At 39.1% G+C, this 24,484-nt stretch overlaps 1 protein-coding gene across 1 annotated transcript in view; it reads left to right on the plus strand.

Moving 5' to 3' along the window:
- clec16a (C-type lectin domain containing 16A) overlaps positions 1-24,484 on the plus strand; it is a 71,455-nt gene that overhangs the window by 16,050 nt on the left and 30,921 nt on the right. The window contains exons 10-14 of the mRNA XM_053514212.1: positions 10,910-11,141; positions 18,631-18,745; positions 19,264-19,364; positions 20,844-20,963; positions 23,274-23,383. Of these exons, the coding sequence (XP_053370187.1) occupies positions 10,910-11,141; positions 18,631-18,745; positions 19,264-19,364; positions 20,844-20,963; positions 23,274-23,383 (678 nt within the window). The remainder of the gene's footprint in view (positions 1-10,909; positions 11,142-18,630; positions 18,746-19,263; positions 19,365-20,843; positions 20,964-23,273; positions 23,384-24,484) is intronic.

Raw genomic sequence — 24,484 nt, forward strand, 5'->3', positions numbered from 1 at the left:
ATTAACTGTAAAAACAAAAAAAACTATTTATTATTAATAACATTTTAAATAATTCTTGAACTGGTTATGTAATTTCCACTTTTCCGACATTAATAATCGTTTGAAAGTCTGAGGGCTGACAGGTGCAGGAGAGAAGGCAGGAAATATATAGATGCTAGAGACGAAATCATAAAAAATAAGAGTTAGCGCTACTAAATCTAATCGAATTAAATATCTCTGTGTCCGAAAAAACAATCAGATCAACAATCACCTCCAGTAATTGATTGTAATTCCTATTAATAAACTCCAAACATTATCTATATTTAACCTCACAGAAAGCAAGAGGGACCGTGAGCCTAGCAATGAACATGTAAGATTGAGGGGTGAAGGGGGCGTGGCTTCCAGGTGACCTCACAAAATGTTCAAGTTGAAAACGCCTCTCAGTCATTCCAGATTTGCATGATTTATTGGCTTGGGGATGTTTATCCAGTAAAGACAATTAGACTGTTACTCCGTAGCCAATAACCACATTAAACCAGTTAAGTCTTCCTGCTTGGTGAACCCACCTGACTGTGAGGCAACTGTACAGATAACCGAAGCAGCAGGATCATCTTGTGGTGCTCTGGATTAAAGGATCCGCCATATAAACCTGTTACACAAGCTAAACCCATCATTAACAATGATCCATGTGGTTTCAGTGTCACCTGGAAGAACCTCAGCATCGCCTCCAGACTGCGGGAAATGAAATCATTCTTGTGGCTTCTTATGTGTGTGTGTGTGTGTGTGTGTGCTTTTGTTATTCTTCAGAGCGCATTTGCTCTGAGGTGACATCAAGCTGCAGTGACACCGTCTGCTGTTGTTTCTTTTTTTTTGCGTCTTTTTGTTTTGCTCTTTGAACTGCATGTAGGTGGCTTTCAGAATGGCCATGTGGTGCTGTCCCAAACGCCCGCCTAATGTTTTTCATGCATATGCAGCCATGCAAATCAGCCAGTCGAGCTGTCCCAGATGCTTCAAGTAGGCCGAGGATTTTTATTTCCCTGTCGATTTGTGTGAAGTGGAATTTTTTTTTAATTAACTTTTGTTGTTTGCGGTTTCAAGTTGGTGAAGAATTCGTAATGATAACGAATGGTGTTACGTCATCAAGCTTTGTTTCGTACGTAGTTTTTAGGACTTTCTTCGGCGTGCACGCTAACAACCAATATGCTAGATGTGGTTATTATGGTTTTATTTGGAGTTAACTACATTTATATTTTAGCTTTGTGTGATATAAACCTCAATAATTTAGTTTTTTTTTTAACAGTAATTTAAATGCTTATGTAGCTGTTGTAGGAAAATACCTAACTGTTAGGTGATTCTCAGTCATTCAGGTAAGGTTATCTGAAAGTTGAGTCGTGTCAACGTCTTAGTTTAGTAAAAACATTTTACTGCTTATCCAGGTCGCTCCTTCTGTCTAAAGCAGGTTGGAAAGTTCCTTGTATTTGAGTTCTTCAAGATCAAAGTATCTGTTTTCCCTAACAACCTGTAACGACTAGAAAGAGTAAGGCGAGTGTGTCTAATCTCCACCTATAGTCTTCTAACAGCTTCCCCTCCTATTCTTCTCCATTGTTCACGTAACAACTCAAATACGAGGAACTTCCCAACTTGATTTGAAGAATTGAATTGGATGAGCAGTGAAACGTTTCCACTGAAGTAAGACGTCGTCCAGTTGACATGACTCAACTTCCAGATAACTATGAGGTGGTGTGATGAAGCAGATTTACTGATACGCTCAAGCCGTGTGATTGAAACTTCAGTTGGTCGGGTCGATCCATTATTGTGATCAGTTCATACTTTAAAAATAGATTTATACTAAAATAAACGTGATATTCCTGAAAATATGCCAAAGCTTGTGTAGAAAATACACACTGCTTACATTTTTTACAAAGTACTCTCAGAATACTTAAATTTTATAAGATTAGTAAAATTTTCTTTTTAAGTTTATGCACAGTCAGCGTTATACTGCCACCCGCTGGACTGGAGTGTAGAGTGGAAGAAAAAAATATTGCTTTGTTCGCGACGTGACGTTTAAATGATTATAACCAAAGTTCAGTGTTTATTAAATACTTTGAGCGTTTTTTCATTCTTCACAAACTGTAATCAATAGAGACGCTCAAGAAATCAGACAGGTAACATCAGTGTGGCTGAATATAAAAAAAAAAAAACCCAAAAAAACTAGCGTCTACCACTCTAGCTCTAGCTACTGTCCTAAAGTTGATTATTTTTCTATAAAAATAAATCCCTGATTCTTTTATTCCTCATATATACTACAGTGATTTACCAGTTTCTCAAGAAACTTATCAACATTTTAGTTTTTTTTTTCCCTTAAGCTAAGCTTGTGAACGTGTACACGGCTGTTCCGGCATCGGCTTTTCTTCTCTTTTTCCTTCCTTTCTTTTGAACTTGATACGACACAAGAAGCACAAATTGTCATCTTACTTAGAAGACTCTGACTGTGTTGTCATCGGGAGGTCTGTGGAGTTCTCACAGCTCTCTCTTCAGCCTTGTGCAATGGAGATGGTGATAAGCACCCGGTAAGATGACGTAGTAACAGCAGGGTTTGATCTCATCAGACCTGCTGAGTGTGTGGTCATGTGCGTGATAGGAAGTTACTGACGACATGGTGGACGCACTGAGAACCTGACCTGGCCCTGATGAAAGCACATTTTAACATGCAGATATTTTCAGCACGCCGTGGGAACTTTATATCTTCATCCAGGTGTTACGTGGGCGTGAAGAATAGAGATCTGTCCAGAAATGTAAGGTGTAATGCAGTAATATAGCATCACAGCTCGTGTGTAACTCGTTGCACAGTTGTGTCCCACCAGTTTCTTCAAATCAGCCAATCAGCATGTCTGTAGGAAAAGTAACACCTTCAGCTAGCCAGTAGTAAAGAGATTTAAAGTCTTGGTCTCAGCGCATTGACTGATTTTATATCAAACATCCAGGAAGCCATTTGTATAAATTAAAGAAAGGTTTTGTCTGTACTCTGGTCAGAACTCGCTCTTTCAATGATATCTTTACATTTCATTCTTTCTCACCACCATCAAAAAATTTTGCCTGTTTGTCTGGACAGATTGTCTCTCAGCATCACGCAAAACTGGACAGAATTGACTGCAGTCCTTAGATCTCTGTCTGAAGTATAATCTGCAGCATCAGTGAAATCTAAGTGTTGAGTAAAAGTAATGTTATGAACAGTTATGTGTGGGATTTAATAATCTACTTTAAAATAATCTCCTAATGCGCTACTGTCTCAATGTAAACAAACACCTGCACCAATAGATATTAATTAGAAAAGATAAAGTGAATATTTTGACTGGGATTAGTTCATATTTTCACTTTGGCTGAAATAACAGCGCTGAAGTGGTATAAGTGAATTTTAACACGCTGGAGTGGTTTTAAGACAAAACTTCATCTTTATCCTTTGATCTACTTTTTCCATTTCTCATCTGTGATTCACTCTCCGATTACCGAACAGGGAGTGTATTTGTCTGAGCACCAAAGAAGGACAACTTAGTGTAAACAAGGCGTAAGATACTCAACCTTACAGAATGGGATTTCTTTGTATTAATAAGTTAGACAGAGAGTTCTGCTGTACAGAGAGACACACAGACATGTCCGTGGGCTTCAACTTCAAATAATAATAATAATAATAATAATAATAATAATATAACTGATTACATAAAAAAACTTTTATGTGTTAAAGCAGATTGTTTTTAGCTTTAACCTTTCAACTCTTTCTACAAACTCTTTAACCGTCAATGACGCGTACTAACGCTAGTTTAATATAAAATAGCACTTCCTTTACAAAATATACTGTAACTTATTATCCCTGCACCCCCGACACACGCGCACACACACACACACACACACACACGAGAAACTCATTCTTAAACTTGTGTTACTCTAGTGACATAATGACCTTTTGCATGTGATGTCATGACATCTGTCTGCCAGGCCAAAGGGAAGTTGTTTATTTAGATGTAAGTGTCAAAACCAACATATAAAACCAGTCACAGAAGCACTTTTAGCAAGAAAACACTTATGTCGTCGTGAACGTTGTCATATTAAACAACACGCCGTCTCCCGCTTCTACATCATTCTGAACCGCCCATGTTGTGTTTCGAAGCTAACTAGCTTCTAACTAAGCTAAGCTCAACCACTGATCAAGCGATTTTACACCCTACATAGTGCACAGTATAGTACAGTATATATAATACTGTTAATAATATATTATTAACCTAGTTAACCCAGTGTAAGTATGTATCCAATGTTGTAAACATTAAAGCACTTTTTGTAAGTCGCTCTGGATAAGAGCGTCTGCCAAATGCCTAAATGTAAATGTAAATATAAATTATATAACCATTTATATAATTTAAACTATTTTGGATTTAATCTCTGAACAGTTAATTAGAAAGCATAATAAATGGTTATAGAGAACCCATAAAAATACGTTTCTGTTGCGCCGCTCGGTGCAGAATAAGTGCTGATTAGTCGATCACCGGTCACGACCCAATTAAACTGAAAACCAGACGATTCTGGTCACTGACCGATCGACCGGTTCATCTCTACTACCAATGTTTTTTTTTTAGAAATTGATTTTGAGTCAGTGTAGCGATACGCGAAACAGAGAATCACGATTCACAACTGAATGGATTTCTTCCACCTTCCCTATTAGGTATGCAAATACTTTCAAAAAGAAAACCGCATGATGTGATGTCTGAGGACATCTTAGAGGGGTTTTTATTTTGTGAAATCACATAGTTCCCATTCTCACTTGTGTTACAGTCGTTCCCTTATTTTCCTCAACTTCTATTTTTCTTTCTTATTTTTCAAGAACACAAAAAAACAAAACCAAAAAAAAACCCACACAGCTTGTCCCCTTACAGAGGAACTGCAGAGCGCTGTTCACGAGCATGACGTATTGTGACCCGTATTAACCCCTTCTTCATTACACGGGAGAGTTTTTGACCTCACTGCATTACCGCTTTTGGTAAATTCCAAAAAGGGAATCGATCAAAATGAATATGCTAGAAATATGTTAACGAGAAGCGTTTGTGCAGAAATGAAACTATGAACAAATTTATTTTATTTTTTAAAAAATTATGAAAAATGTATGGATGTAAACTAGAAGACATGTATGTTCTTAACGTACGTGTGTGTGTGTGTGGGTGGGTGGGTGTTTAAGTGCAAGCGTGAGATGAGCTCGTGTCACTCGGACGAGCTCCATCCTGCTGGTTAAAACAGGAGTGAAAGGAACTGGGGTTTCTCAGAAACCACCTCGTTTCTGAGCCGCTTCAGAGGCGCTGTGATCAGAAACCTCTTCCCTTTTCCTGTCTCACCGCCTCGACCGCAGCAGCCTCTGCCGCGCACTGCTTGCTGCCTACCAGGAAGCCGTGAGTACGGCCCAGTTCCTCAACACACTCCGGAAAAATAACAACAACAATAAAAAAGTTTAAAAAAAAAATAAAAACAAACCAAAACAGTGTTTGTTTAAACCTGGGTCGGGATCCAGGATAAGAGAAACAGAAAGAAAGAGAGAAAGAGAGAGAGAGGAAGCGTTCTGGCTGCATTCAGTCTTTCTGTGAATATGCCCTTACGGTCATCCTCGTCATCTGGCTTATGAGTTACTGTCTGCTGTAGGGGCGGAGCTTATTTCAGTTACAGCTTGACTTTGAGTTGTGAGAAAGTACGGGAGCCAAAAACAGGAATGAGATATGATAAGTGGTGTCATGATGATGATGATGATGATGATTATTTTTCTCACTAACTCAAGTATGTTTATTTATTTAAATTTTTTTTTTATTCCTCAATGAAATTTTACTTTATACTTTTATTTATTAATTATTTAAACATTCCGTCTTTATCAATCAGTCTGTTTTTCTTGATAATAAAAATAAATCCCTCCAAGCAAAACACAGACTCAGACTTGACCCCAGACTGTTCGACCCCTCTGACACCGGAGACTCATTCCGTCAGTGCTACAGTAAACCTCGCCGCAATACACACATGTGCGCACACACATGCACAAACGTTTATTATAGAAACAGTAAGGTATAAGAGCGAGCGCTTTAATGTACCGCTGTCCGTGCTGCCATGCTGGGAAACTCAACACCCTCCTGACCAATCAGAGTGCAGGAGGAGAGAGCATGAGGTCGGAATCTAGATCGAGTGAACTTGTGAAATCAGGCTGCTGTTTGCAAATTTGCATGACGGTTAAGAGAAGCAGCTGCTGAGAAAATATGCGTGTGTGTGTGATGATTTTTTTTTTCTCTCTTTGCCTTTTGCTCAGATCTCGGCTGACTTGTGCTGCAGCACCTCTAACCTACTTTTCCTTTCCCATAAGAAGAAGCAGATGCTTTCTTCTGCCCAGCAATCTCTCTCACACACACGCAGATGCACATAACGTGACTATGAGTACCCATGATGCTGTGTGTGTGTGTGTGAGGGGATATGGTGCTCTTCTGGCAACTAAATAAGTCTCAAGATAGAAATATTAATTATCAGCTCGAGACAGATACAGGAAGCATGAGTTTTTAACCAGGAAGCTTGAGTTTTTTTTTTTTTTTTTGGTCCTGTACACACAAACCAGCGCTGCGAGAGAGCGCACACGTGTCCCCTGTCCGCGAGCCTCACACCTGCTGTCTGGTTTGCTGGAAATGCACTTATAGCCCCTTGACGCCACGTCACTCACCAGTTTCTAGAATAGTCTCGGTTCAGCTTCGGGTTACGGTTTGGGTTTGACTGTTTCATCACGAAAACGAAAAGATGACGCAGTCCGTCTCATCGATTTCTAGCATCCACTCTGCAAGTCTACATCAGATTAGCACACCTACAGTAGCCTTTTCACTTGTTTTATTTTATCTTTTTTTATTTAATTTTAACCTTTCTCTATCGCAGCGCAAATCAGTTCCTTCTCATTATTTCACCGACGGTCGTGACGTCAAGAAAGATGAAAAGACTTTTCAAAAAGACGAAGATGAAGAAGAAGAAGAAGAAACCTCTGCTGTGGTATAAATGGTTTCAGAAAAGGAGAGATGAGAGAGCTCGTTAGAGCAGAGAGAGACGAGGCAGAGAACACTTCGTGGGTGTGATCTCACTTCCTCAGCCTGCGCGTATCTCGTTCAGAATCTCTCTTGCTGGTAAATAGCTTCGCCACCTATAAAGGAGCACGACGTTAGATGTGCGACCGCATTCGAGCCGCAGGTAGCTGCAGTGTTCCGTTTCTGTCACCGTGACCTGTAAGCTCACTCCCGCAGACTCAAGCGACCTAAACGACACCGATGGCTGCCAGGACCACATTTTCTGTTCTTTTTTTAATTTATTTTATTCGGTTCAGTTTCAGATCTTATTGTTATGTACAGCTACCTAAAACACCATTTTAAACAGGATGCTAATGCAAAAAGTGTGTAAAGTGATTCACGGAAGGAGTCTCCAGTTAATTAACTTCTAATTAATTAACTTTTTTGATGGATATTTAGTAAGTTATAAGTAACAATGGTCATAAACAAAGGTTAAACTCTAACTAATATTTCATCACGCTGCCTTTTGCTTAGATCATGGTCGTGACATCGTTTCAATAAGCTTATGCAATGCCGCAACGTTTATTTCCATCCAGAGTCGCATCAGATTCTGTCCAACATCTTTGTATTGATGCTGTGAGAGTCTTCCTCAACACATCTCAAAGATTCTCAGTGGAGTTAAGATCTGGACTCAGTGTGGAAATGATGCCCTGGTCACAAGCTCCCTGACCCGCTCTTTCACAATATGATCGTCATCCTAGAGTACGCTGGTGAAAAATAAAATAAAGATTGACGGAAAATCCTGGTCATTCAGGCTACACAGCTGTTTAGTCCCAGTCCCTCGAGTTATCTTCGCATTGTGTGTGTGGAAATGCCTTTACTTTTACTATTAATCTATTATAACCTGGTCATTCAGGCAGGAGTCGCTCAGTGCCAGCTCCTAGGTTCAAACCCCAGCACCGCCAAGTTACCCCTGTTGAGCCCGTGGCCCGGGACCTTAACCCTCAACTGCTCAGATGTATAACGAGATGAAATGTAAGTCGCTCTGGATAAGGGCGTCTGCCAAACGCTGTGAACATAACAGACATTCAGGTGGTCAGCTGACTTCATTTTATTGCCCCATATCGTTACTGGGTCTAGACCTGAGTAACTGATCAACCCCAGATCATAACACTGTCTCCAGAGGCTTGTACAGTGGACACTATGCATGATGGGAGCATCGCTTCATGTCCTTCCCTTCTCACCCTGACACGCCCATCACTCTGGGACAGGCTTAATCTGGACTCTTCAGATGACCTTTTTCCATCACTCCAAAATGCAATTTTTATGCTCCCTAACAAACCCAAGCCTTTTTTCCCTAATTGGTCTCACTAAGTGTCTGCACAACTGTTTAGTCCCAATCCCTCAAGTTCTCTTCGCATTGTAGAAGTGATCTAACTTTCATTATTAAACATGGCCTTAAGTTCTATGGTTCACCGTTTCACAAAGTGTTTCAAATCAAGAGCTCTTCCCGACCACATTTCTTCCTCGCACCTGATGGTGCACCACGAGCCTTTCAGGTTTTCATAATGTGTTTTAAAAGATTTTTGCCGCGACCACAGGACTCGTCTTCTGGTTATGACACGGCTGTGTAAGAAATGAGAAGCTCCTCATAGTTATATATCATAAGGTTACATAAGACGTATTTATTACCGCACACACTCGGGTGATGAGATCGCAGACACACTCCGTTGTGGTGTCTGTGTTAAATAAGTGATTGGACTCTGAATCGACTCAGAAGTGACTGAAGTGAATCAGAACAAGCTTATCCTGTGTGGGGTCACCCGGAGCGTGGAGTCTATCCCAAGGAATTCAGGGAACAAGGTGGGGTGCATCCTGGATTAGATGCCAGCCTCATCTTAGAAAACACACACACACTCAGTCGTACACTACAGGAAACAGCATTCAACATGTCTTTGGACTGTGAGAGAAATCCATAGTACTTGTGGATGCACGGGGAGAAGAACACGGAGGCGGGATTTGACCCCCCAACCCTGGACATACGAGGTGGCAGGTGCTCAACCTCTAACCCACCCTGTTACCTGTAAATAGAATTCCTTTATATTCCCCTCTGACACCTTCAAAAGAAATTGGGGGTGTTTATCTTCTTGGCAACAAATTTGAGCCAAAGCAGAAGACTTAATTTTGGACGCGGAGGCGGACGAACCCTTTTATAGGGTGTTGTTAAAAACGGAACGCTGTGCTCACTTTCTCATTAAACACGGCTATATTTGGGCCTCAGAAATGTCTTCTTCGCTTCTCATTTACAGTTCGCTTTGCGTGCTTACTAGTGTGTATGTGTGTGTGTGTGTGTGTGTGTGTGTGTGTGAGTGAGTCGCTTTTATGCTGTTTGAGTCACAGTGGAAAATCTTTTGAGTACACCACCACAGTCTGCTCACCTTCATAACGCGGCCCGTGCATTTTTATTTCTCGCACCATTTCACCGGAGAGTCTTTTTTTCTATTTTCCGAATGCTTTTTGAAGTGTTCTACGAAGACCCCGGACCGTGCGCGGTCCCACGTGGGCTGGTACGTCTACCCCCTTGTCTCAGGATGACTGTCAGACTTCAGGGTGGAGCGAGGTAGGGTCGTACTCCAGCGCTGCTCCACGGCCTGATCCTCTTCCCCATCTGCTTCCTGTTTTCGGATCACACACGTATCATGTTTCTGAGAAGCCGCTAGCCGTGTTCCTAGCACCAGCCCTTCATGTGGCATCGTGCTTATCAGGGTCTGCCAGTGTCACGTACAGTGCGGTGTGCAGAATTTCAGTTTCAGGCGCTGTTTCTTCAAGTCCTCGGCCTATTTCTGTGGACTGTTTTTCTTTTTCTATTTGCTGTGCGTGTGTGTGTGTTTGTCAGGAAGAAAACAAAGGAAGTGTGTGCACGATAAAGATCTTACCTTGTTTTTTTTTTTTTTTGTTTTGTTTTTTCTTGAGTGTTTAGAAATGTTTAGAAACTATGAAAATTTTAGGTTTGACGTGTGTGAACCCGCGTCCAGTTTTCAGTATCATTTACGCTGCATCGCTAGTTTCAAGCAGGATGTTTGACATCTTTGCAAAAAATGCACATCGTGCTTTAGGGTGCTTCAGAGATTTATTCTTGCACAGAGCGCGGTCCACGAGCCCGGTCTCTGCAGGATCAAAGGGTTTATTTTGCACACACTGTGCTTTCCTCGCACTAATGCAAAATATTATGCACTATTATGCAGCCTTGTTATGATCTACCATTTGTTTTTATTTAGTACATTTATTTATTTATTTTTATTTATTTAATTGTTTTGTGCAGGATTCCAGCTTCAGTCCATCTTGTTGTTTGTCCAAAGGGCCACAGAGCTTTTAGATTTTGAAAGGCACGTCCTTGTAGATCATAAAAAATTAAAAAACAAAGTAATAAACAGTGAACAGCTGGAGAGAAATGAACCCAGACACACGATCCCAGAAATGTTAACCATCACATAAGCCTTTTTTTTTTTTTTTCATTGGTTATCTCACACACGCGTACAGGGAGTTCTTCTGAAGACTTCGACTGTTGTACCTGCTTCTTTTTGGGGCGCTTTTTGGTGGCGTACAAATATTTTTCTGTAACATTAGATTTTTTATTGATGTTTACTGATGTTTGAAAATCCGACATGTTTTTGTCCTGCCTCACTAACAAAGCTCTAAAATAAAAAAAAATAAAAATATTCCAAAGCAAATCCTCCAAAAGACAAACACGACAAAAGACACCAGTATGACCTTAATTTTAATATTTAGTTGTAATCACTTCATTGTTATTCCGCATTTCTCCTAAGGTTACCTGAAAACCGCTTTTATTCTTCCTCTCTCTCCCTCTCCAGTCTAACGCCGGAGTGCGACGCTTCACCAAGCCGCCGGAGAGCCTAGAGCGCTCGTTAGAGATGAGTCGGCATCGAGGCAGGAAGAAGACGCAGAAGCGGCCGAACTACAAGAACGTGGGCGAGGAGGACGAGGAGGAGAGGGGAGCCGAGGATGGTCCAGACGAGGAGAAGGAGAAGGCTAAAGGTACAGAGGCTAGCTCAAAGGCCAGCAGGACGAGTGGGGACACGGAAGGTGAGTGGCCGTGGATGAACGTCCCACCATCCCTGACTGACCCTCTGTTCTCCAGAGCGCCCTCTATAGCCGTGGAGCTGCTCTCTGAACTGGCCGCGGAGTTATTTCGTTGTTAGCGTCGTGTCCCTGCAGTGTCACGTGTTAGCATTAAGTCCTGGCTGTCAGGATTCATCTTTTTTGAGGAAGTTTCTTAATGATTAACTCTTCCAAATCATCCACATCTCGATCAACTGCGAATGTTTCGAACATTTTTTCGCTTCAGGACGTCCTGACTTTGATTTGTCCAATACCTGATTTCTGTTTTATATTTATATTATATTTATGCGCTTACATTTTATAGCCTATTGAGTCAGATATAATTTTTTTTGTAGACTTGATAATACTAAAATAATACATGTGCACGTTTTGATAAAAGAGAAGTATTTATTATTTGAAATAAAACAAAACACAAAGAAAAAGATAAATCAGAACTTAAAAATATTTTCCTGCTGCAACTGGTGAACATGAGTATTGCAGACCTACAAATATATTTTTCCTACTTTTTATGGGATCTGTTATTGGATGAGAAACAGATGATCAGTGCGTTTACATGACTATGTGTTAGTCTGACTAGAACTGGAACTGGACTCTGACTGAAATCGTACTAAATCGTACGTCCTGCGTCTTGGAGTCGAGCCGCTCCCGCGTGTGTTCCACAGCTCACATGGCTTTAACACAGGAGTCAAACAGAACGCCTAACAGCGGAAGCCGTTAACTGTACGGTGACTCGCCTGCCCTCAGATACTGTAACACCATAACTGCAAGGGACAGCGCTGTAAAGTTTGTGTTTTGACCGGTCGACACACACATGTGTATATATACAACGCCTGATGAATGTATAGTGTTAATTTTAAGTAATTGACTTAAATGATAGTCATTAGCTATTAGCATAGCTGTTCAGTGCTTTAGTTCAATTCAGAAGCACTACAAGCTTTATAGCAGTTCAATAACACCAGTTAGATCAGTGTAAAAATCTGGGATGAGCTTTATAGCATCTTAGCTCCCAGTTCGGATTATAAAACAGTGGTGAATGTGCTAGCCATGTGCAGTACACTCCCGAGAGGCTGCAGTGAGCGTGATACTCCCTGCTATGTCACTGCAAGCGTCGCTATTCTGTTGTAATGACTTTGTATAACACGGTAGGATAACAAGCAAACCAAAAAAAAAAACATGGCTTTAATTACATTGTTCCTACAAAGCAAAAAAAAAGGCTATTCATCCAAACCCCAAATGTAAATCAAACACAGATCTGACTCAGAACGTTTGTTTAAAAAAAAAAAAAAAAAAAAAAAAACAGACCATTCTGTCTCATTGTTTTAATTAATGGTATAATGTTTTCCAGATTAAGTAGAGTAAAATGTTATGAACCAGTCAGTTGTAATTATAGTCATGTTTCTACACCAGTGCTGCTTTGCTCAGATTTCCTCCCAACATTAATTATTTTTTTTTTTTTTCGGAAAACAAATACACCATTAAACCAAGATAATAATTAAATTGGATTTATGTGATAAGTTTCCCAAAGCCAAAATGTTCAACTATTAACTGGAACTTGCTTTGTGTCCCTACCTTGTGTGTAGTGTTTATTTGCTTTAGGGCTGCACGATTAATTAAAAAGTAAATCATTATTTGCTTGACAGCGATCCCACATTGCTGTATCAGTCACACACTCGCACATCGTAACACAACACACTAATAATGCACCGATCAGGCCTGGGATTAATAGCGAATGATTCGGTCATACTCACGTAACCCAAGTCCTTCTCATTTACGGCGCTGTCACTCACATGACGGGTAACGAGGAGGCGGAGCCAAACAGGCTAGTCAGTTTACTCGATGGAATTGAAGCAGTATGAGGCTTGTTTTCCTTACAAAACCCAGAGCATAAAACTCATGAGCATGTGACTGCTGTAAGATTCCAGCCAATCAGAGACCAGAGAGAGAGAGAGAGCAGTATAAGCCAAGCAGACTCTGGAGGCAGGTGCATTCTGATGCCTTGTTTCTGATTGGCTCCTTTTCCTAATCTTTGTGTCCCTCAAAGTCAAACTGTTAGATTTTTTTCTTTATGTTGCGTTCGTAATCACATGTGCTAGTTTATAGTGGCGTCCAAAACAAAAAATAATCACAGATTCTATTTCTTAGTTCTTTCATTTATTATTCTTAATAATCTGTTTATGTTCAACATCTTTTAACCTTTTTTATTCACTTTTTGAAATAAGGAAAAGCCCAGTGTAGAGTTTTTTTTTTTTTTTTTTTTTTTTTACTCGATAAATGTTTTGGTTCCAAATTTGAGACTCGTGTGACAGGATCATGATCTCACTTCCCACAGAGAAGCACATTTTAGCAAGAACCATGCAGCCCTAATTAGCTACGAAGGAGAAAAAAAAACTGTGTGAACATCAAAATTTGGTGTTTCCCTTATTTTTGCGAGCAGTTGAAGAACTAACCATCACTGACTCAGCACTTCTGTTACTCACGAGCATAATCGGAATAAACGTTGCGACAGGTCCCTACTGTTTCACCGAAATGCTTTGCCGGGACAAAAGTAGAATAAATCAGAAGTGTAAAAAATAACATTTCTCAGAAGGAATCATGACTTCAGGCAGTTTTTAAACTTCTCACACAGCTTGCTGTAACCTCAGGCCTTGTAGTTCCTCCAAATTTCCCAGTAAGAATCTTCGGTTTATTATCATTATTAGGGATTATCGTTATTTCTTTTTAGCTGGAAATCTGCTGGAAGTGTTTCAAAATGCTTTAATGTTTCTAAACAGAGTCAGTTCCCAGAGCTCTCCACCAGCACTTTTCCATCCTGTCCGTGTGCCAGTGGTCTACATTCATTATGTCATGTCCACCTCATGGTGTCTCATAACGTCCTTGTGTCCAGGGCTAATACAAGTCAGGATTAGTGCTTAGACACAGTTTTTTTATTTTTTTTTTTTTTTAGTAATATGTTATATCTGTATAATTTACTTTATTTAAAAAAAAAAAAAATCAGATTTCCACACATTAATATTTCAGCAAAAAAATTTGAATATGAAATTATCTGTAGGCCAGAAAAGAAATCTGCGAATTATGTAAAAAAGCAACAACGAAAAAAAAGTAAGCTTCTTGGTTTTGCATTGATGAGAAAAAGAAGCAGGTGTGACAGTGGCTGTGGTTCTGCAGAATGTTCAGTAAAAATAAACAACTCATTTCCTTATAAAACTCCACATATTGTACCTGAGACTACATTCTAAGCAAAGGCTTGAGACACCCATTATTGACATTGATTTGTTAATTATTGTTTACTGCTTTTTATAGTCTTATAATAGAAACTTTTTTTCTTTAAAAGTCACCTTTACTCTCCAGCAGTAACTTAAGACTTCTGTACAGTACAGACAAAAAACAGCAACAACAAAAAAAGACTTGAGTACATGCAGGATCAGAATCACATGTTCAACACCCAACACACAGTCAAGACCATTCAATTCAAGATTCAATTATTATGAATAATTATGAATTGATTATAATTCAATATATATATATATATAAATATATTTAACATATTCCAGTTAGGACACTGGGGTCACAGCACAGGGTCAGCTAGGATACAGCGCCCCCTGGAGCACATGGGGTCGAGAGCCTTGCTCAAAAGCTCAACAGTGCCAACTTGTCGGTCATGGGGCTTGACTCCTTAAAAAGAAACGCACATCCTTAACCGTTTGAGCCACCACCGCCACTTCGCATTGAAAAGAAGTCCTGATGTATTTGTAACGTCAACATCTGAAGAAGCATGTTCAGCTGTCCATCGCAGATGATCCTGATATTGTAAGGAAAGACACTGTCCCCGTGTTTCTGGTCATTTTGGTAAACCAAAACCTGATGCACCTAGCCTGAAGGGGAACTGGTAGTCCATGAAAAATGTAATCTCTCCATCTATAATGTAGGTTGTAAGGGCTGAGAGTTGTCTCCCTCTCGTACTGTTATCTGCATAGTCTTGAGCATTTTTCAGCTTAAGGTTCTTTAGGAGTTTTAACAGCTGTCTCCTCTAAGGTGCAGTCTTTAGTTTAAGTGAAGAAGAGCAATGAGGAGAGGACACATCCCTGAGGAGCACCAGAGCTGACTTTTTGTATGCAAGATGCGACTTCCCCAAGCCGCACCTGCTGTTTCCTGTTTGTCAGGAAGCTGGTGATCTATTGACACATTGATGATGGGGCATACAGTGAGCCATGAGAGCATGGAGGAGAGGATTTCTGTAGTGATGGTGTCGAACCTTAAGCTGAAATCCACAAACAGGATTCATCGCAGGACAGGGTGCAAGATGTTGCAGGAAGTAGTGGGTGTTGCGCAGTCCCCTAGTGACTACATCGTAACCTGACGGCGAACTGCAAGGGGTCCAGGAGATGTCCTGTCATCATTCAGTCATTAGTCATTAGTCATTCAGTCCTGTGATGGAGGGATTCTCTGGGACCAGAATGATGGTGGAGCGTTTAAAGCAGAAGGGATCTTCACATATCTCCGAGGAACTGTTAAAGATTTGAGTGAAGACTGGAGCTAGTTAAGTCAGCACAAGCTTTAACGAGAAATGAGGGGGACACAGTCTGGACGTGGTGCAAAAGTAAACAAAAAAAATAACGTAAATGTATATGCTGGTCTCAAAGAGAAGCTCTCAGCAGAAGTGAATACAGTTTGTACCACTGAGACGCAGGTTAGAAAAGCGATCATGCTTGATTAGCCTAATTGCACCGACATAATGATAGAATATCCGTGTCTCTCAGAACAGCCACAGTCCCACTAACCAGAGCCGCAGTGGCTCGTACTTCTCCTAAAACTGCAACGACAGACAGTGCGCTAATTGCACAATCTAGTTCTGAGCACAGGTGGGTAAGAGCTTAAGACTTGGCACAGGTGTAATCAGGGAAAATCTGAGTTACTATGACAGCTCAGACAGTTTAAGGATGTTGCATAAGTCTAACCTTAGTTAATGTTTTTTTAAAAAAGAAAACAAACCCTTGCTTGGCAAAAAAACTACATGACTTAACCTTGCTAACGAAAAGAATGTAAGAAGCACTTTTCTTTAAGATGGGGGCCAGTATGTTCGGTAAGGACCTGGTCAAGACAACCAGAGTGAAGGCTGCTGAGGAAATGAAAATTAGTAGATGGTTCCATGAATGGTTGTGAAGATACCAGAATACTGGCAGACCAGATGAATTCCACTCTCCAGAAACGATGTCCTGGACAACAAGTACATTTTACTGACTTACATCTAGCAAAACACCTTTGGGGTGAACATGCCCTCTAACAAAGAGCAGCTGAAATAAGAAAAGAAAAAACACTCTGAATTATGGCAGAAGATCTCTCCAGATGTTTGTGCAACCTTGGTATCCTACATGCCATGGAGAATTGAGCATGTCATCAGAAAACAAGGTGGACCTACAAAGTATTTAAAAAAAAAGTTTGTGTACTGACCTTTTGTTGTGTAGAGTTTTTACTCCCAGCCCTGGAGTTATAACACAGTCAGGCTAAACTGTTAGTTGTTAATTTTACATAAAAGCAAATACCCCGCTGTAAATACTGTAAGGGGTTGTGATTTTGAATCATTTGACATTTAAGTGTTATTTGCACAGGGGTGTGCTCATTTCCGTTGTATACTGCAACAAGAAAGACTTCTCCATGCTAAACATTTTCCACCGCATCCTCAGTGCTGTACCTGACTGAGTAGTTACTTTTGCGGGAGTTTACATTAAGCATAGGTGTGCAAAGTGCAAGCATCCTATACTGGAGTAAAGGTACAGCTTCTGTGGGGCCAATATTACACAAGTACAAGTGGAAGTGATCTATTGAGTAAAAGTACAGAAGTAATCACCTTCGAATCTACTTGAGTATCAACAGTACAAAGGCTTGTATTAGCTCACAGTAGCATTATTCATAAAAAGAAATCTCTTTCTTTCTCCGTTTTCTGATTGTGAACAGTCAGCAGGGAGCGAAATTCCCACTTCACTTACTACACTCAACGGTGTAGTTATGTAACGCAACACCAAGCGGAAATATTGTTAAGTAGGAGTACATGTATTTGCTGTGGTATGTAGTGAAGTAAAAGTAATTAGTATTCTTTAATGAAACTTCACAAGTTTATTACAGATATGTGAAATAACACATAGTATTATATACAGTTACAAAGTAAATGTGTTCAGTTACCCCTTACCTCTCACAGTAAACTACTAGTTTCAGTTTTTGGGAACTAGACCAAGCTATATTGGCAAAGAAAAGTGATACTGGTGAAAATGATGATAAAATATCAATATTGTGATAAATTGCGGCAAATTTTCCACAATGTCATTAAATATAACAATTTTAAAACCTAACTACAATGTGTTTCAGATTAAAATAATAATAATATTTTACACATTTCCTCGTTTTTTTTTTTTTTTGTTGTTGTTGTTGTTGTTGTTTTTTAACTGTTACCATTATGTGTATAGAAATAAATTGGCGACTTTTATCAACACAACCTTTGCACGTCTTTGGTTAGCTGTAGATTGTGAGTCATGTTAAGGTGTCATGTTATTGCCTTCTAGATTTATTATATCACATTTTGGTCACATAGGAGGAAAGCCGCTCAAGGTTTTTTCCACAATGCAGTGTTACACCCTTAGTGTACGTATGGTGTACAATGTGGTGTGTATTATTAAAAAAAAAATAATAATAATAATACACTGTATTCCTGTCCGAGTCGACTGGGTCCAGAAATTGGATTATTAAAAAAGGAAATAAACAAAAAAGGAAATATTAGATTTTGTTCAGCTTTAAACAAAATTTTAATATTCACCATGTTATACCCTAAATTGTACAAAACATGTTAGGTTTGTTCTAACATTAGGCGTTTACATGAACTTGTACAGTCCAACCCAGCTTGAGTACACGCTGCTGTTCAAGCAAATACCAAATATTACAAATTTCAGAAATCCATTCATACATTTTTTCAAACTTCTTGCTGATTATGCGTCTGTTTTGTGATAAAATTAGAGAAAATGCAGAAGCGCTGCATCTTCACTCAGACTTTATGTACATCATAAACTCTATCAATGCAAATTATAGGAAGAAGTTCATTATAAAAAAAAAAAAGCCTGCGGTTGATTTAGTGGTCAGTCTGATGTGATAAACAACATTTGGGGTTGAGGACAAAACTGAAGTTGTCTAGACTTAGGCCTGTCTGTGGTTTAAGCTGTGGGAGTTCTGCAGAAAGACCGCCGTAGTGAAGCAACTCTAAAGTTTCATAACGAGACCTCCGTCTCCGTCCTGCAGTGTGAACTCTGCCTGTGCTGTTTTCTGTTCACGCCGCAGTTCTTTCCCCGTACTGATGTGCATTCACGTAGAGTAAACAGTTCCAGAGAGGTGCTTCTGCAGAGTGACGTGATGAACATGACCTTAGTGTTTATGTGTACCTGGGTGTGTGTGTGTGTTTGTGTGTTCACAGAGATCGAGATGGTCGTGATGGAGAAGTGTAAGATCTCAGACGTGTCGGAGCAAAACATCACGGACGAGGAGAAAACCGCTGCAGCCGCCGCCGGAGCCGAGGGACAGAGGAGCAGGTGCTGGACTTTATCCCAGTTCAGAGTGAATGTTGATGAGCAGACAGACAGGAACATGCAGCCGGAGTGCGCGGAAAAAACAACAAAATTATTGTGTTTGTATAATTGTTATCAGTAAGCGAAAAAAAAATTTCAGATCATTTTTAACGACTCTACGATTCATTATGAAGAGACACAAAGCATTATCAACATTTTTTTCTTTTTTTAAAAATTAAATAAATAATAATAATGAAATAAAATAAATAAACGGCACGATCCAACTCTTAAGTAAATCGCAAAAATGGTAAGAAATCTCTGGTCATTCCCACGGTCTAAAGACACGCAAAGTAAAAGCACGAAGTGTTTAGACAAAGTGGGTCGGACTTGGGACGAGGTCGGTACACAGATGTATGATTTTCACATCAACACTTAAACATTTGGATTTATTTAAAAAACAATTGAGGATGAGGTTGGATGTTTATTTTGTCTAAATGGGAAGTTTGTGTGTGTGTGTGTTTGTGGGTGTGTGTGTGATTCAGGCCCTTCTTGGACATGGTGTACAACGCTCTGGATTGTGAGAAGGAGGATTACCACGCCCTCTTTGTTCTCTGCCTCCTTTTCGCCTTGTCTCACAGCAAAGGTACACACACACACACACACACACACAAACAGATGTATGCACACACACAAGACATTAAATAAACTAAACCACTAACTGTCAATCTTCACTCGTTACCCAGCAGTTATTCACTCTATGAGCACTTAATTGTTTTTTGAACTGAATAATTATTTGTTATTAATTACTGTACAATCTTGAAGGATAAATAATTAATGAATATTTCTCAGGTTTTTTTTTTTGTAAATAATGTTTTTTCAGTATTCACTAAAAATTATGGATACCTTTTTAGCATTTTTTTTTAAAGTGATCTGTTGCATTTTAACCTTATTTTCTTTTTATAAGTTTATCAATAACGCAACTTTATGGCCGGTGGTTATAAACATGAAATTATTAATATTTTAAAATTAGTGCTTGGTTCAGTTGATTCTCTGTTATTTATGCGTAACGTTTAATTTCTCTCTTTACAATTTTTCTTAGCGGAGTTCGTTAATTTTACACAGGCGTTCGAGTCTAAGCGCGACTTGTGACTTGTTTTTTGATCGTACAGAACACAGTTCTCCTGTGATGTCTCTCTATAATCCCCTGATACACTAATGCACTGATCCCAGTGTCCCACTAGTGCTTGGACACCATCAAGGTAGAAAGTTTTTACGTGAACATGTCTTGGAGCGAGATCAGGACTCGGCGGCGGGCGGGGGGTGGTGGGGGTGGTGGTGGATGTGGGGGGGGGATGTTTGGCGATAACTCCCAGCCGAGTTCCTGTAATGTGCATGTGGTGTTGGTGAATGAGTGTGTGTCCAGTTCACACACGGTTGCGTCTCTTCCACAAGTTGCCGCTGTTGATTTTTAAGGATCAGGTGTTTCACTCGCCTTGTGTAGATGTCGATCGTCTGTTTTACGCCTCCAAGGATTATGTTCAATTTTCTTATAATTAAGCGATGTATGAAAATAAATTCCAAGGTGGAACAGCTCGAACCCGGCTGGAGCTGCAGCGCTGTAAGACTCATTATGTCCCGCATACGTGTTAGAACCTGGATCATCTTCAAAGAGCACGGTGATCCAAAGCACATCCACATTCAGAGGGGCATGTGCTCACACACGCTCAAGTGCATGTGCGCACACACACACACACACACACACACACACACACACACACACAGGCACATGACCACTGTCAGTAAATCATTAAACTGCTTTAAATGAGTCTTTAATAATGAATATTGAATCCATTTTAAATTCATTTAATAATTTCAGTTGTTAAACAAGTGAAAGAATAAATGTCTAGAAAGTGTCACAGAAGCGTCTCACCACGGTTACACGTCTCATTAAGAACGACTGGCGGCAGGAATATGTAAAAATATACAAATTAGAAAAATTAACCTTCTTGGCTAGACATGTTTTTTTTTTTTTGGTTTTAACTTGTTCGGCTCATTCCTCTGACTTACTCAATATGTGTGTGTGTGTGTGTGTGTGTGTGTGTGTGTGTGTGTTAAAATGCAGGTATAAACCCGGAGCTGCTGGAAAAAATCCAGCTGCCGGTTCCAGGTCAGGAGAGGAGCAGCTACAGTCATGTTCTGGTGGAGAGACTGATCAGAGTCATGAACCACGCTGCTCTGCCAGGTACACACACACACACACGCATGCACCCATATACGTACACATTCTCATCCATCATTAAAGGTCATCACGGTTCATTCATGTTTTATTGTTTTTAGCCACTGAACCAGTTCCAAAGATTCCTAACGGTTCTACTGGGACCACTTTGGTGTCAGTAGGAAGTAATGTTACCCAGGGGGCGGAGCTAGGGGTAGTGAACACTGCCGTTGGTCGTACAGCCAGCGCACCTTGTTACTCAATAGACAGTACAGGGACAAAACATGAACATTTCATTTTTTAAAGTGATTTAAAGCACAAATACAATAAAAAAAAACATCAAAGTTCAAGAAAGACATCAAAGAGATTTTTTTATCTTATAAAGGAAAAGAAATAAAGGCAAATGTTAAAAGCTCTAACACCAACCAGTGACACTAATGCCTGTTTATTTAATTTTGTTTCATTTTATTTTCTGATTTATTTTTTTAAACAACTTAGCTGTGCACTTAGCTTATTATTATTATTATTATTTATTTATTTATTTATTTTTATAATGGTTAAATACATTTTGGTTTTTGTTTGTTTTTTAGTGTTTAAACCTAAATTTTCAATTTGGCTTTTTTTATTTATTTCTAGCCACATGTTTTGACGAGTTACTGTTTTTGCAGCTGTGCAACATTTTACACTATTAGTCAAAATAAATGTCTGTTTAAAAGTTTTAACTCTTAAAACTCAAGCAGCTCGAATCTGTGCTGCAGCACGGCATTGTCAATAAAAAAAAAGACTTTACACGTTAAACTGTGCACGTTTGGGTTTTCTGATGTGACATGTAGAACCAAAGTTATCATAAAAAAAATATATATAGCCTATAAGGATGAATATGGTATGGTATATGGATGTTACAAATCTACAAATTTACAGATTTGCAAAGTTAAAATAGAACAATGTAAAAATATATAATAATATATCACAGGATGTGCACAATGTCCAGGATAAATAGGTATAAATGGGTGAAGATATGACGTGTGGAGTCAGTCGGGTGGATCTCGAAAATGTGAAATGAATAGAAATATTAAATAAATAAATACATTTAATTAAATAAATAAAAATATTATGTTAAGTATATATACAAAGTCAGCCAAAAAATGTATACACACTTTAGGAAAAATAAAAGTATTATGATATTTATTATATAAATATAATATTAAAAAACTAACATATTATTAACATAATATAATCCCATATATAAATATATAATGTAATTTTAAAAAAAGGTTTTTTTCTCCGAAATGTGTGTGTGATTTTTATTTTTTTTTTTAGTTGACTCTGTATGTAAATACACAGGTAATATTTCAGACCTGTGGGAACACTGTTTTGAACTGTTTTCTACCATTTTAAAAGTACCTTAAGTACTAAAATCGACTCGGCTGTGTGACAATAACGTGATAAATTACATCCCACTGCACTTTTTTTTGTTCTGAGCTGCATGAGTGTTATTATTATTATTATTATTATTATTATCAGTATTAATTTAATTACTGTTTACCAAAGCAGCAGATTTGATTTTGATCGATCTTAAATGTAAAATTAGGTATATTTTATTTTTGTATATCCTAGAAAAATATCAAAATAATAAAATACAATTTTATATAACAAGCTAAAGGTAAAAAAAAAAAAAAAAGTTTGTTTGCTTATTCATTTATTTATTTCATTTATTATTATGATTTATTTATATTTAGTTTAAGATTTCGGGTCTGATTAAAACTCACCCTTTTACCTTCTACAGTAGTAGTTTTAATATTTATTAATAATTTATAAACTGCACTTTTGGACACCCACGCCGCTGCTAACACACTTTCCATTTCATACTCCACATTTCAGTCAGACTGCTGATGTCACACACAAACAACATTATTTTTACACTTTTATATTCATACACTGTTATAACATAAAATTCCTCATCGTTTATACACCGTATATTTTATTTTGGTAACTTTTGGACATATTATACATTTTTCAGCCTCAATTCTTTTTATAATATTTTAAAATTCTAGCTCACGGGCGGTCGTATAAGTGTTCCACTGCATACCGCATTGACATAAAATTAGGATTTGATTTGCCTGTCTGACGTCCCTGCTGTTAATGAAATACCGCAGCACTGCTGACGCAGAGTACTCCCTTAAAGTACGGTACTTTTCCCAAGCAGTGACCTCCAGTTAACTCGACCGTTTTCATCTTTGTGTTAGACGTAAAATAGTTTCCTACAGTCATTTAGGGTTTAAAATAATCCCTGCTTGCTTGTTTGTTTGTTTGTTTGTTTTGTGTCCGGTGCGTCAGACGGGCGTGTGCGCTTGGCCACCCTGGAGCTGAGCTGTCTCCTCCTGAAGCAGTCGGTGCTGTCCGGCCCTCGGTGCATCGTCAAGGACGTCCACCTGGCCTGTCTGGAGGTAGGCGTCCACAGGGCGTGTCTGCTGCAGGGTGGTTAATGGCGTTTCTGAATAAATGAGAATGTACAGGACGGCTTACTGTACGTCAGAGTGTGAGTCACTCAGGTCTGTTTAAGTTAAAGCTGAAGATGTTACAACCTGGTTTACTTCATCCTCTAGGGAAATTCCCTCATGTTTTAATGACTTCTTTAAAACTCTTTCACTGTTTACTGGTAAGAAAACGGCCATTTCCAGGAAGATAAGCATATTTCTGATATTGTGGAGCACCTTTCATCACAACAAAAGGAAACACATGAAACAAAAAAACTAAAAAGAAATATATTGTATTTTTTTTTAAAAAAAAGAAAAGATATGGTTCTTGTATATGATAAGATATGATGAGGAGTAAACAATTAAGTGAGATTCAGAATGAACAGGATATCTCAAAAGCGAGTGTGTGTGTGAGGACGAGCATCCTTGTCCAGACTTCCTGTAAGTTCCCGATTTCCTAGCAGACAAACTGAAAGTTGAAAGGTCGTCGCTTCGCTTTGTAAAGAATCCTACAGGATCCAGTCATTCAGGTCTGTGCACAGAGTCACCAAATAAAACATGGGCTCGTCTTTATTTTGCAATAAGCTCAAAAGCGGGCGTCGATCAAACGCGCGGCGTGTGTCCTGCTGGGACAGGAGTGACGGGGTGGGGCGAGGAAGCCGTGATATCGTCCCCACCCTCAACTGTCCTCTTATTCCACGGCAATTAATTCTCATTGGAGTAGGACACGGTGTACTTTTAGTCCACAAAATACCAAAACGCAGATTGTTTTGTTGCCAAGAGGCCACGGCTCGGTCACAAAGTGCCGACATCAGCGCTGTCCCTGTGTAACTATAGAAAAGTTGTATTAGAATCAACAAATACGTTCATATACAGTGCCGTGAAAAAGTGTTTACCCCTTCCTGATTAATTAGTTTATTTATTTTTTCCATATTTCTTATCAAACAAATTTTAATATTACACAAAGAGAGCCCGAGTAAGTACAAAATGCAGTTTTCAAATGATGATTTAATTCATTAAGGAGGGGGGAAGAAACTTGTCTAAGCCTGCCTGGTCCAATGTGAAAAAGTA

Source organism: Clarias gariepinus, chromosome 16, assembly GCF_024256425.1.
Source record: "Clarias gariepinus isolate MV-2021 ecotype Netherlands chromosome 16, CGAR_prim_01v2, whole genome shotgun sequence".
NCBI lineage: Eukaryota > Metazoa > Chordata > Actinopteri > Siluriformes > Clariidae > Clarias > Clarias gariepinus.